The sequence below is a fragment of the Fomitiporia mediterranea genome (genome assembly GCF_000271605.1).
Source record: "Fomitiporia mediterranea MF3/22 unplaced genomic scaffold FOMMEscaffold_7, whole genome shotgun sequence".
Taxonomy (NCBI): Eukaryota; Fungi; Basidiomycota; class Agaricomycetes; order Hymenochaetales; family Hymenochaetaceae; genus Fomitiporia; species Fomitiporia mediterranea.
The window spans coordinates 2,265,542-2,277,261 of record NW_006760392.1 but is presented as its reverse complement, the minus strand read 5'-3'; the positions used below and the strand labels follow the sequence as shown (position 1 = coordinate 2,277,261).

At 47.6% G+C, this 11,720-nt stretch overlaps 5 protein-coding genes across 5 annotated transcripts; 3 read left to right on the top strand and 2 right to left on the bottom strand.

Annotated features, from left to right (window-relative positions):
- Positions 1 to 535: 535 nt before the first annotated feature.
- On the bottom strand, positions 536 to 4,238 carry FOMMEDRAFT_168746 (DNA-binding protein; the record flags this gene model as incomplete). The annotated part of the gene is made up of 20 exons (XM_007267591.1): positions 536 to 927; positions 992 to 1,005; positions 1,057 to 1,131; positions 1,185 to 1,557; positions 1,619 to 1,759; positions 1,816 to 1,824; positions 1,880 to 1,932; positions 1,980 to 2,134; positions 2,201 to 2,417; positions 2,467 to 2,881; positions 2,933 to 3,107; positions 3,158 to 3,209; positions 3,258 to 3,428; positions 3,479 to 3,509; positions 3,559 to 3,578; positions 3,637 to 3,702; positions 3,754 to 3,902; positions 3,954 to 3,985; positions 4,077 to 4,145; positions 4,201 to 4,238. The coding sequence occupies 20 exons, from the start codon at positions 4,236 to 4,238 to the stop codon at positions 717 to 719; spliced, it is 2,466 nt and encodes an 821-aa protein (XP_007267653.1). The 3' UTR covers positions 536 to 716.
- Positions 4,239 to 4,492: 254 nt separating this feature from the next.
- Positions 4,493 to 5,042, top strand: FOMMEDRAFT_157452 (ankyrin; the record flags this gene model as incomplete). Its single annotated transcript, XM_007267590.1, has 2 exons — positions 4,493 to 4,670; positions 4,732 to 5,042. The coding sequence occupies 2 exons, from the start codon at positions 4,493 to 4,495 to the stop codon at positions 5,040 to 5,042; spliced, it is 489 nt and encodes a 162-aa protein (XP_007267652.1).
- Positions 5,043 to 5,184: 142 nt separating this feature from the next.
- On the bottom strand, positions 5,185 to 6,759 carry FOMMEDRAFT_157451 (uncharacterized protein; the record flags this gene model as incomplete). The annotated part of the gene is made up of 6 exons (XM_007267589.1): positions 5,185 to 5,214; positions 5,280 to 5,402; positions 5,466 to 6,214; positions 6,271 to 6,339; positions 6,394 to 6,407; positions 6,470 to 6,759. 6 exons carry the CDS (start codon positions 6,757 to 6,759, stop codon positions 5,185 to 5,187), a joined length of 1,275 nt encoding a protein of 424 aa, XP_007267651.1.
- A 159-nt stretch (positions 6,760 to 6,918) lies between these two features.
- On the top strand, positions 6,919 to 7,880 carry FOMMEDRAFT_109484 (dimethylribityllumazine synthase). Its single transcript, XM_007267588.1, has 3 exons — positions 6,919 to 6,975; positions 7,024 to 7,199; positions 7,248 to 7,880. Exons 1-3 carry the CDS (start codon positions 6,940 to 6,942, stop codon positions 7,663 to 7,665), a joined length of 630 nt encoding a protein of 209 aa, XP_007267650.1. The 5' UTR covers positions 6,919 to 6,939; the 3' UTR covers positions 7,666 to 7,880.
- Positions 7,881 to 9,615: 1,735 nt separating this feature from the next.
- FOMMEDRAFT_109482 (alpha/beta-hydrolase) lies at positions 9,616 to 11,625 on the top strand. The gene is made up of 5 exons (XM_007267587.1): positions 9,616 to 9,726; positions 9,783 to 9,924; positions 9,979 to 10,122; positions 10,199 to 10,532; positions 10,590 to 11,625. Exons 1-5 carry the CDS (start codon positions 9,630 to 9,632, stop codon positions 11,478 to 11,480), a joined length of 1,608 nt encoding a protein of 535 aa, XP_007267649.1. The 5' UTR covers positions 9,616 to 9,629; the 3' UTR covers positions 11,481 to 11,625.
- The last annotated feature ends 95 nt before the right edge of the window (positions 11,626 to 11,720 follow it).

Below are 11,720 nucleotides of genomic sequence, written 5' to 3'. Positions count from 1 at the left end.
TAACCTCGATAAACTTCTCCTTTCGGGATGTAGACACACAGTCGATTGCGAAGCACCTCCAATTGAATATAACGTGTATTATTATTATTATTACATATGCATTCGCTGATTCTGCTCATTTCAATTCAATCTACACGAAATGTACACCACGCTAACGAGCCTCAGACCGGTGGGTTCCCAAGGCCAAAGGAGATACGGAGGTGCCCTCTATGCCTTGCTCCATTAATTCATCTCCTGCGAGGCCTCTCGCAGCAGGTCATCGGCCGTGGTTCAAAAGAGCACGATGAGTTGCCAATGGCGAGAGTGGTTTGAAACGAACAGCGAGTGCCGCGAACCTGCTTTTCTATCACGTTTCACCTTAGGGCCGGCCCAATACTTATTCACCATTTCTACATGTATTCGATCGGAAGCAGTATACATAGCAGTCAGCCCGCAGCAGTCATTGCGGAGTACAGAATATGAGAATGTCTTCTGAAGCATCGTTAATAGAGAGCAGTACATCGTGGAAGCGGTCCAGTTGGCATGGGAAGAGTTCGTGCGGAGAAATAGAAGATTACCAGGCCCAGGTCAGTCAAAGTCCGTTTGTATGCAGTCTAGAGACACGTGTGAGGGTGAAAGCACAGAACTAGTGGTACCCCAGATAGTACTCGTCAAGTCGATGTACATCAGCCGCTGAGATAGTGCAGAATCACAGGTTCCCTTTCCTGTTCGACCTATTATCCTTCGATATCGACATTCTCTTCTACGACCGATATCTTCAACTTTTTGCTCGTTTGCCTCGCGTCTGACGACGGTTCACTGCGCCGCTTCATGTCCACCACAACCATAGTCTGTGGAAGTTGCGTGTCATCTTGAGTTTGGGTTTCCACATGCAGTTGCGCATCCTGTGCGTCTTCCGTAGAAACAGGGTTCCCCTCGGGTGCACCCCTGTCCCGAATGGTTGGCGATTCATAGTCCGTTCATAAGCACCCAGAGAAAATATTTGGCATACCTCACTTGTGTATGCTTCGACAATTTTCAATACGCAGTATAAACAATGGAACGTGATGGACTTACTAGTCGTGCATCAGAGGGCACGTCGTGCGCAGTCTCCTTCCTCTTCACGGTTTTCTCCCTCCTGGATCCCCGGCCCTATAATGACAGGGGGGTTATACCTCGCTGGTATCCCTGGGAAAACGACGCACCAGCTTTATAATACTCCTCTCCGCCTCGCTATCAGGGCTAAAGTAATCCCGGTACAAAGCCGTCTTCTTGCTTGCTGCGTGGAAAACATATTTCTGAATCTGCTTCGCACTTTTGACCTTCCGAGCTGTCGAACGCGTTCCGCGAGAACGCGTCTCTAGCAACCCAAGACTGTCTGTCTCCGTTACCTCAAGCGATATAAAGCCTATGCAAATCATACTCGTTATCGCATCCTGATGAGATTCAAAGTCGTTCCCACCTTCGTGTTCAAGCCGGTTCCATAGTTGCTCGGCAAGTGAGGCATTGCATTTAGACAGTTTCCGGAAGACCTTCAGGCTCCCGGGGCTATGCTCTTCTGCAATTTTGATGGCTCGACTGTTTGGACAGACATCGCATTGTCAGAAACGTATTATCATATAACGAGAGAAGTAAATACCGGAAATTTATCAGTTCCTCATATGCAGCAAGGATTTCAGGGAACGTGTGCTTAATCAGGTCGAATTTCACATCACCTCGCAAGCGGCACGGGATGCAGACATATTTCTGGGGGAGTCGAGAATCATTGGCTGAAAGATAACTGAAAAGAACTTATTATTTTGTGGGAAGCACCAGCGATTAATTCCGCTCACGTACCCCATGCACCTAGTAGTTGTGCAAATGTGAAGCATTGAGAAGAATGGAAACGAAGGAAGCGAACCTAATATGAAGCCACTTTCCGCAGGCCTCACAGAAGACTACGTCGTCATCATCCTGTCTTCTCTGTCAGAAGGGAACGAACTGTTGACTTTGCTACTCACTTCATGTCCGCAAGCACAACTTATGGTTTCCGTAGCAGCTCTAACGTCCGACGCCCTGGACAAAGGAGTCTTAGGAGCACTGTCATCAACATGGTCCTGCGAGTGTGATTTAGTATAATCACGGCCGATGTGGTTCTCCACTTGCGTCTCGATGTCTGTTTAAGAAACACTGTGAGTCCGGGAAGGCGGTTGATATCAAGTAGTAATAGAAAGTTGAGGACCAAGTATTTCATCCTTGTCCGCAGCAGATTGATCGAAGATTGCCTTTAGAGCTTGGGTATCGATTCCCCGACTGTCGGCTGTTGCAATGCCAAGAGTTTCCAGAGCAGTGTGTGGTCTGTTCGGATACCCAGGAGCAGTGCTCATCAAAGAACGCGCTTGAGTCGACTCAAGCTGTTGTGTCGCCTCCAGGTCTTCTGTTTCTATTCTCTTCGCCCCCTTTGAACGATCAGTTGGAATATTCCGAACAAAAGACATGTACGCTTACAAGCTGCCCAAGCTTGGTTGGAGTCACATCGGGTTTTCCAAAGAACTTCACGCTGGATTCGTCGATGTCCATTGCATCGTCAGCCTCGCGCTCAATCGGAGCGATACTTCCATCCGCTTTCCTCAAGCCAAGCAAGCCACCGAATCCGATGCCCGAGTCGTTGATATAGTCGGGATCAGCTTCTCCATCCGCATCGTCGTTGGTCAATTTAGAGTCTTCGGCGCTCCAGGCGAACTTGCGCTCTTCTGCGTCCTTCCGTTGATCTTCCAGCTGTCGAGACCGCCCAGTTGTATCTGTGGCTCTCTGAAGAGCCCCAAAACCTTTCTTCGTGACTTCCTCGATGCCCAGATATTGAGATTCATCGATAGCATCATTTGGCAAAAATTTCACAACAGACTGCACTTGCAAATCGATTCTGCTATTCAGTTAGCGAGGTTCTATGAGATGAATTCAAAGAAGTACGAACCCATGGTACGGTGTTGAGATGGCGCCAATACTGAATTTCTCCGGTACCTCGGATCTTCCGTGAGTCGTAAAGACAAACTTGTCTTTCTCTGGGTCTCCGGGTCGAAAATAAGGGGGCTCGTATTCCTGGGGTGTATTTTCTCTATAGAATAGCTTGAAAGTGGCAAAACGACGTTCTGGAATGCTCGGTCAAAACAGGTTCTCAAATGAAAAGATGGTAAAATACTCGGTAATGGGTCTAATGACTGCGTTGCAACAATTAGTTTCTTGACCAAATCCTTTGTGAATATCAGTGATAATGCCTTCTAAAGAGATTAGTTCCATACTTTTACGCTCTGTTTGACGTCTCCAAGAGTTGGCGCTTTCCCGTTGGATATCGCTTTCGCAACAGCGTCTGAGTCGTTTAGCTTGGAAGAAGGATTAAGGGATAAATCGTTGAGACGATCATCAAGTGACATGACAGGAACTGTGGTTGAGGTTCCTGGTACCGTATAGTACTGCTGAGGTCATCAGGCGACGAAAGGACTGTGACAGAAGGCCTACGTACAGTTAAGTTATAGGTGTAGGATTCCACGATGCTATATACCACATTATTCTCTGCACTGTGGTGAGAGTAAAGGCGCTTACTTATTAGGATCGGCATTGTCCTGTCAAAAGGTGAGCATACCGGAAAGGGAGAGAAATGGCTCGAAAGCAAAAACAAACCAAGTATATTGCGAAAATAAAGCTCTTCAAGTATTGTCGCTCAATTGCGTCAAAAATCCCGTGTTCCTTGACAAAAACGTTTAGCTAACAGCCCAAGAAAGTAAAAAGTGTCTGAACCAGATAATTAAGTAGTTTATCCGCCTCTGTCGAATATCCACGAGTCACGGTTTTCACGCGGACGCCACTTATGAGTCTAGAGTTCGTATTTATAGAGGTTTCTTGTGAATCGAAAGCCATTGAGCCTCGTAGTCCCGACGTTAACCGAGCTTATCAGAAGCTTAGCTCGGTGTACAATGGATGTGCGATGAAGCAAATACCCTCGCCGAAGTTTTCATCTGGAAGTAGATTGCTGTTTGGCAAGGGCGATTAGCAAGTGCAAACAGACCAATGTCGACGCCGCATATATGCGCTCAGATAGCTACAACGCACTAACTACTGACCGAAGGTAAGCGATACATCCGAAACTGGCACTAAGTAATGTCTTGATGACGGCGAGACTCTGCTGGGAGCTGATCGCGGTCTACATGAAATTTAAGCACAAAATCTCATTGTTACTTTTCCCACGAGGAACGTGCCTGTTGGCGCAATGATTGAGCCTGCATCATTAGTGCTGATGGATTAAGAATGGATTGTACAGAATAGAGTCAAAGGAGTCAAAGGAGAGTGGAACTCGGGACGCGGAGTTCAAGACACGTCCCAACGCGTCGCGTCGAAGACTGGGAAGAGACGGAAGCAAAACAAAGTTGCTTTCGCACGTTCACGTGCGTGGTGTCGTTGCATATGGTCAGCACATAATTCTCGTCGACAGGTAATAGCACATACAGTCGAGCCAAACATATTTGTTACTAGCACTATCATGTCAACGAATGAAGCTTCTCAACAACCTGCCACAAGTGATCATATCGTATCTAGTCTACCCCAAGAAACACTTGACTTTGCCGGAAAGGTGTTCAACCTTGCGCGAAGTGGAGGAGACGAGCTACTCAGCGCGTATCTGGACGCTGGACTTCCACCGAACCTTACGAACGAAAAAGGTGACTCAATTTGTCCTCGTAAATTAACCTAGCTATTGAACAGCTGGTATCTATCGCTTAGGTAATACACTTATTATGCTGGCTGCATATAATGGTCATGCATCCACTGTGCGCGTACTTCACATCAAGGGCGCGGATCCCAACAGGCTTAACGATCGAGGACAGTCGCCACTTGCTGGTGCCATTTTCAAGAATGAAGAAGAGGTGGTCCGTACTCTCGCTGAGTTAGGTGCAGATCCGCGGGCAGGAACACCAAATGCGATCGATACGGCTAAGATTTTCAGGAAGTCGGAATGGCTTGATTTGCTAGGAGCAACGGAAGAAGAGAGGAATGCGCCAGTGCCGGATGCTTTCGGTCTCGGGCCTGGTTAATATCGGAATGAAGCCAAGAATGCAATTGCAATAGCTGCAGATATGTCCAAATGAAGATGCGTGCCACCAAGAGATCTAGGTCGAAACATAGTGGAACCAGGGAAACACTAGTACCAAAAGAGAGCATGAGAAATACTGGTGTCTAGGTGAATTTGATACTGCGGGACTCCAACTGCAAACAAAACAGAATAAATTTCCATTAGTTTTTGTCCAACCCATAATATCTCAAGTACATACGGATATCTCTCCGCCTCGGTAGCTTCCACGTTTCTTCTTATTCTTCTCCTTTCGAAAGCCGTCGCCACGCGTTACGATTAAATCAGCATTTGCCTTCGCTCCATAATCACCGGTCTTCCCAATCTAGGAGAAGTAACGATATTATCAGTTCCCTGGTATTGAAATGATTCTCGGGACACGACGAACATGTGTGTGGTAAGAATTATCCTTGAGCCGCTCGTCTACAAACTTGACAGAGTCGGCTTTTATGCGTTGGAACGGAGCGTTGTTTTTTCGCGCTTGCTTTTCTATTTTAATATTCCTGTCGGCGATTGGCGTGCTCGTCGTGGTAGGAGTTGACGTGCTTCTAGTGTCAATGGTAGTCGGCGTACTGGAAATGCTTCCTTTTACGGGCTTATCAGGAAGACGCTCTCCGTTCAGCACTTTATTCGGTTTGGATTCCACCGCATTCGTCGATTTTGCAACAAAGTTGCCGCTTTCCGTTTTTCTCTTCTTTATCGGTGGCTCCTTCTTTCCTGCATCGGAGTCTGAAGAAGATGCAGAACTAGAACTAGATGAAGAGTCAGGTCCAGAATCGGAATCCGAGGAAGTCGATGACGAGGAAGAGGAGCTTGAAGACGACGAAGATGATGACGAGGATGCAGGCTTCTTTCTTTTGGACCTGTCTTTTAGCTTCGATTTGGAAGCAGATGACTTTGCACTGGATGCCGATGAGTTAGTGTTGGTGTCGGTGTTAGTATCAGATTCATCCCCCGAACTGGAATCGGATGAGCTGGAAGTCATCTTCGCCTTCGTTTTCGCAGCAGACTCGGATTTTGTCCCATTAACAGATCCGCTGGTGGTCTTCTGCCGTTGTTTTTCTTTTGCGGAGGATCCAGCATCCGAGTCGGAATCCGAACTAGTATCGTCAGAGTCGGAATCGCTTTTCGAAGATGCTTTATTTTAAAACGTTAGCCAGCATATTCTAATTACGGTGTGCATATCCACATACCAGCTTTCTTTGAAGCAGTATCAGATGAAGTCGAAGAATCGGAATCAGCATCATCCGTGACAATAAGTGCTACACCGTCGCCATTAGCGATATTTCACTGACGCAATACCAGTCAGAACGTACTGGTAAGACTCTGACTATTGCATGCACAAGCAATTAGATTTGCACTCCCAGTTGAATAGAACAGGGACTAACTCACAAGGCACTTGAACTAGAAGACTGCAGACTCTCCCATTTTCCCGCAAGCTCTTTTGCTGAAGGATGTTTTCCTTCAAATAGCTTTTGAAGCTCACGCCAGTCGTCCAGGCTCTGCTTCACGTTCTTGGCTACTTCAACATTTCCATTACGATTTATCGCTTCCAAAAGCTTCTCGTATGCCTGGACTAATGACGAGGAATGACTTGACAGGTTAGGTGTTAGAACTACGAGAACAGACAAAGGAAATTCACCAGCTGTGGAGGTGGGTGTGCTGGACTTCGTCTTCACCATTCCAAATGGAGTGTTCGCAAGTTAACAAAGGAGCCAAAATGTGAGCCAAAATTTTTTGGTCCCTTGTTGGTCATGTGACTGCGCATACACAGGCACAAGCGCGCCTTGCCTCGTTTCCTCATCGTGCTCTCTCTAGTTTCACTCAATTCGCATCACCTCTCGGCAACAACATAGACATCAATGGCACCGATCTCAGGCTTGGCGCCATCGTCTGAAGTGAGTTATACATTTGACTTTGAGCGACCTCTCTGATAGCAACACGAGACCTACGATGGATCCTCATTGCGCATAGCCATCGTACACGCCAGATGGAACAAGCCCATCATAGACGCACTTGTCAATGGTGCCATCAAAAAGCTCACTGAGCGCGGCGTGAAGCCGACCAACATTGTTGTGCAGTCGGTACCAGGAAGCTTTGAGCTTCCCCTCGCTTGTTCGAAGTGCGCCATTCGTTAACGACGAGAGAATTTAATTAATTTAACATATAGAGTGATCGGCGCTGCGCATGTCCAGGCTGGTGCAACTGCGACAGACCTCCTCGGCGGTTTAACTTTCTCTCCTACTGTCAGGTCCGGCTCGCGTACCGGGACACCAGTACCTTCATCGGCGTCTTCTTCAAGCCAGCCCTTCGATGCAGTCATTGCAATTGGAGTTCTCATCAAAGGCTCTACTATGCATTTCGAATACATCTGCGACGCAGTCTCTCATGCACTCATGCGTCTGCAAATGGACTCTGGAGTTCCCGTTATTTTCGGCGTTCTGACAGCGCTTAATGAGGACCAAGCACTGGACCGTGCTGGCATTGGGCGTGGGGAATCCAAGGGACATAACCACGGCGAGGACTGGGCAACAGCAGCCATCGAAATGGGCGCACAGTCAAAGAAGTGGGGTGATGGTAAGTTTTAGAAGGACACTATGTATGATGAAGAGAAAGGAATAGCAACTGTATACTTGGACTTCCGAGCTAATGCAAGAATCCTCCCGATATACCTGCCGGGAATGGCGGATAGCCGTCTGGACTCCCAGGTATTGTGTAACCCCAAAGAACATAATTTCCTTGCTCTGTACAATTGATGTATGTCCGAGTGCTCGCACCTCTCAGTGCTGCGGATAGACGAATGCCCCGTCATAAATTCATCTCTTTTGCGGAAGTGCTTCCGCCAAGCGAGGTGACTTGAGAATCCGTCTGTCCGATCCGGAGGGCTGGTGTTCTTCGCAACTTGTTCCAGCGACTAATGGATTTCCTCTCCTTTGTTCAATTACGCTGTTCTTCAGCACATGATCTCAAAGTCGTCAGTCTACTCTGACAGTTTCTATTGGTGTTCCCAGACTTCGAAGTCCTTGGGAGAAATCTCCCGCGGTTTATTGGACTATGCAGACTTGTTCATATTTACTTCTGGATGGATTGAAGTGATACTTGTACGCTTTTCTCATTCAAGCGGACTTACCTTACTCGGAATGCCACGCTCCGAGCCCACAGAAGGGCTATCTACTACTTTGTATTTTGAGTGCTTAGACTACTGTTCTCAGGAAGAAGGTCCTGCTTCGCCATCTGGCTTCCCTCGTCTGACCTTGTATATCACCAGCAATTAAGTATGTGGATTCCATCGTTATTTACTCCTAACCATTGCATTGATGTTGCTTCTTGAGGTCCCAGGTTATTCCGGAAGACCAGATGCGAATGCACACAGGACTTCTTCTCGTTCACAGTCTCCTAACTTCTCCGGCGCCTGCGCAGCAATGGATGGTGGTGGCTGATTTCCTTGGTGGCATGTGCACAGAAGTGTTACTTAACCTCTTCTTCCCTTCTTTTTTGTCGCAGCTGCGTACTCTTCGGATTTCCAGTAATTTTAACCCTCATTTTTTTGAGCTCCTAAATTGAACAAACGTTCCATAGTGTCCACCAATGGTTGAAGCGCAGCCAAGGCCGGTATGACCGAGTCCCCCGATGAAATGCAGTCTTGTTTTCCTGTCCACGGACACATGGCATGTTCTCGGCAGTTGGCAAGTTTCAACATTTATGACTGCCTAGTTTATTGAAACGTGAGAGCCACGGACTGCAACGTTCCAAGCCGACCGTACTGGGTCTTGTGCAGAAATCGGGGTCAGTGGATGGCGCGAACTTCCTAAAGCAGAGAATTGGACGCATGAAGCCCTTGACAATCACCATGTGCATACAGCCATGATTTCGTGCTTTACGGTCTGGTAAGTCCGAGTGGGATTACTTAGACTTGACGTTCCGGGCGGAAGGAACCATAACGGACGTTGACCTGAGAATATCATAGCGGATATATCCATTGGTTTTATAACATAGTGTTCTGAAATACAGGCTTTTAACAAGAAACATCAATTTAAGCACGGAACACGGAACGCAGGCACAGGTCTAGGAACGATCAGAGGATTCTCTTCGCATTCTGGGGGGTTGAGGAAGACAAGAACTATGGAAGAACACTCCCATCATGATTCTACACCTCGTAGCGGAGTCGTGGAGATGCTATGTGGCATGGAATGTTGGATATGTCTACTCTGTGGTTAAGCCAGGAAATATTCCGCACTTGCTTTAGCTGCAGATTTAAAAAGAGATGTATGAAAACTGATCAGGTCTAAACAAGGTAAGGTCCGGACTGCCACGCGATTGCCATGCGACGGAGTTTCAAATAGAAATAGCCGCGAAGATGCAGGAACAGAGAGTCATTTACTTGGACAACTACAAAGAACAAAGAGTACCTATCTAGCAACTCAGACCCTCCTTCGTTTCTCATCGTCGGCCCAAGCTGCTCGTTAATAAATATCTACAATGATGATCTTATTCCCCCTTCATATTTCTGCTCTGCTCACAGCCAAGTAGCCAACTCGCCGAGGCCGTACACATGGTTTGGGCTCTGTTCATCGCCACTTGGCTTCTCACGTTCTTGCCCTCATCATTAAGAGCCTTTCCTACCCAGGCCTCGGTTCGCATTCGCGCAGGTATGTCGTAGTCCATGGTTGCAAGTACTCGGCTGAGCAATTTTAAACCCATCTAGAAGGTGACACCGTGTCGGTTTCTACGAGTCTGGGCAATGCAACTGGCGTGCCAGACACGAACTCCGTTACGCGATTCTCAGTTAGATATGCATCAGCGGATCGATGGAAACCGTCTGTTATAACAAGCTCGTGGAATTTACCGTGAGCTGTGAATCTAATCGTGTCTGCATACGTGGTTTGACGTGCCTTTCAAAGAAATAATCTGACGGATCCTTCAGCAACTCCTCGGGCATGTCCTCAAATACCATCTAGCGAAAACAGTGCGGATACCGACGAGGACTGTCTATCTATGATCTTATACGTTCCTACCAGTGGAACGGACATGCCGACGATGATGTGGTACGTAACATAACCTTCTGCCCAAATTTTCTCCAAAGCGTTGCCCGGTAGTAGAAATTTGACGTGGCCTGTGCAGGATACATGGAGGTTCCTTTGTCGTTGGATCGGCTACGGGACCAGGCCTCGACGGCTCTACTTTGGCACAAGCGACAAATTCAATAGTCGCGGTCATCCAATATCGACTCGGTGCTTTCGGTTTCCTCTCTCCGAGCAGAGAAAGCAACCTGGCCGTGAATGATGTTATCAACGCATTGAGGTTCTTGCAGACGGTTGTCCCCAGTTTCAATGGTGACGCGAACAAGATCACAATTGCGGGACAGAGTAGTGGAGCATCCATGGTCCGAGCTCTTCTAGCAACGCCCTCAGCATCCGGTTTCTTCCAAAGTGCAATTCTGCAGTCTGATCCCATGGTAACATGGAGTTTCTTTGTCTTGCTATGGAGAGCTTGGCTAACATGCGGAATTTAGGACTACGGGTTCCTCTCGACAAGAACGTTCAATACTCTGAATGACTTCTTTGTTTCTCAGCTACAATGCAGTGCGAGTGACACTGATTGTCTTGCCGGTTTGTCAACGGATGACATTCTTAACGCATCAATGACGGTTTTCGGTACTGCGAACTCCCTGGACCCTTCCGCAGGATCCTTTGAGCCAATGCGACCTGTGAAAGACGGTTCCCTGATAACTTCCGCTCTTGATCTGACAGAGTCCTTCCCTGGCCAATCAAAACAACTTCTTATCACAACCGTCAGAGATGAAGCAGGGCCGGCAATTTACGGGAATTTCACAACTGCAGTAGCGGAAAGCGAATGGGATGATATCGTTAATGCGACTCTCGGCTCCACACGCGCAGCGAAAATCGTAAATTCGTCGTTCTACGCTGTTCCTGCCGTCTTCGCGGCGAACACATCTGCTTTTGATGCGCGAATACAGCTGGAGGGCCTCGGAACGGATCAAATCTGGCGTTGTCCGTCTTGGTCGTTTGCGCGTTCGTGGGCCTCTGCAGGAGGGAAGGTATTCGTTGGCGTCTTCGCCGTCGGCGCGACGTATCCAGACAATTCGGCCATCCCTTTCTGCACCCAAGGTGTTTGTCATGAGAATGATATCGAAATTGTATTTGGCACAGTTAACTCGCCATCTTCTGCACAATCGAGCCTCATCTCATCCATACAAGCCCGCTACAAGGCATTCCTTGCTGGGGATGCTCCGGATGCATCCTGGCAGGCTGTTTCGGGTGACGACACGAATGCGATCATCCTTGGTGGTACCAGCGATGGAAGCAGGGCTGTTGTTGGCGCTTGCGATCCCTCATTCTGGGGTTCGGCGGTGCAGTACGACTATCAGATCTTCAATGCATAAACTTTCGGGCCTCTCCTTCATCTATCTTCGGGATTACTTTCAAGGGTGTTTATATCGTATTATTACTTGTTTCTGTAATCCTTCGCGATTTGTATCCAATAGTCGTTTGCATGTTAGCAACTTCGTGTTTCGTACTAAATATATCTTCATTACTCTTTACATTCTAGTCTCTTTTTTTGACTTCGGAGTCCAGTCAGTGTTTTGGGCATTAAGCATAAGCAATGAGCTCTCTTCTAGAGT

Coding starts and splice junctions, on each gene's coding strand:
- FOMMEDRAFT_109484 (XM_007267588.1), top strand. CDS start 6,940: ATGGCACCGATCTCAGGCTTGGCGCCATCGTCTGAA. Junction 6,976..7,023: donor GCTTGGCGCCATCGTCTGAA/GTGAGTTATACA, acceptor TAGCAACACGAG/ACCTACGATGGATCCTCATT. Junction 7,200..7,247: donor CTTCCCCTCGCTTGTTCGAA/GTGCGCCATTCG, acceptor TTTAACATATAG/AGTGATCGGCGCTGCGCATG.
- FOMMEDRAFT_109482 (XM_007267587.1), top strand. CDS start 9,630: ATGGTTTGGGCTCTGTTCATCGCCACTTGGCTTCTCACGTTCTTGCCC. Junction 9,727..9,782: donor CTCGGTTCGCATTCGCGCAG/GTATGTCGTAGT, acceptor AAACCCATCTAG/AAGGTGACACCGTGTCGGTT. Junction 9,925..9,978: donor ACAAGCTCGTGGAATTTACC/GTGAGCTGTGAA, acceptor TGCCTTTCAAAG/AAATAATCTGACGGATCCTT.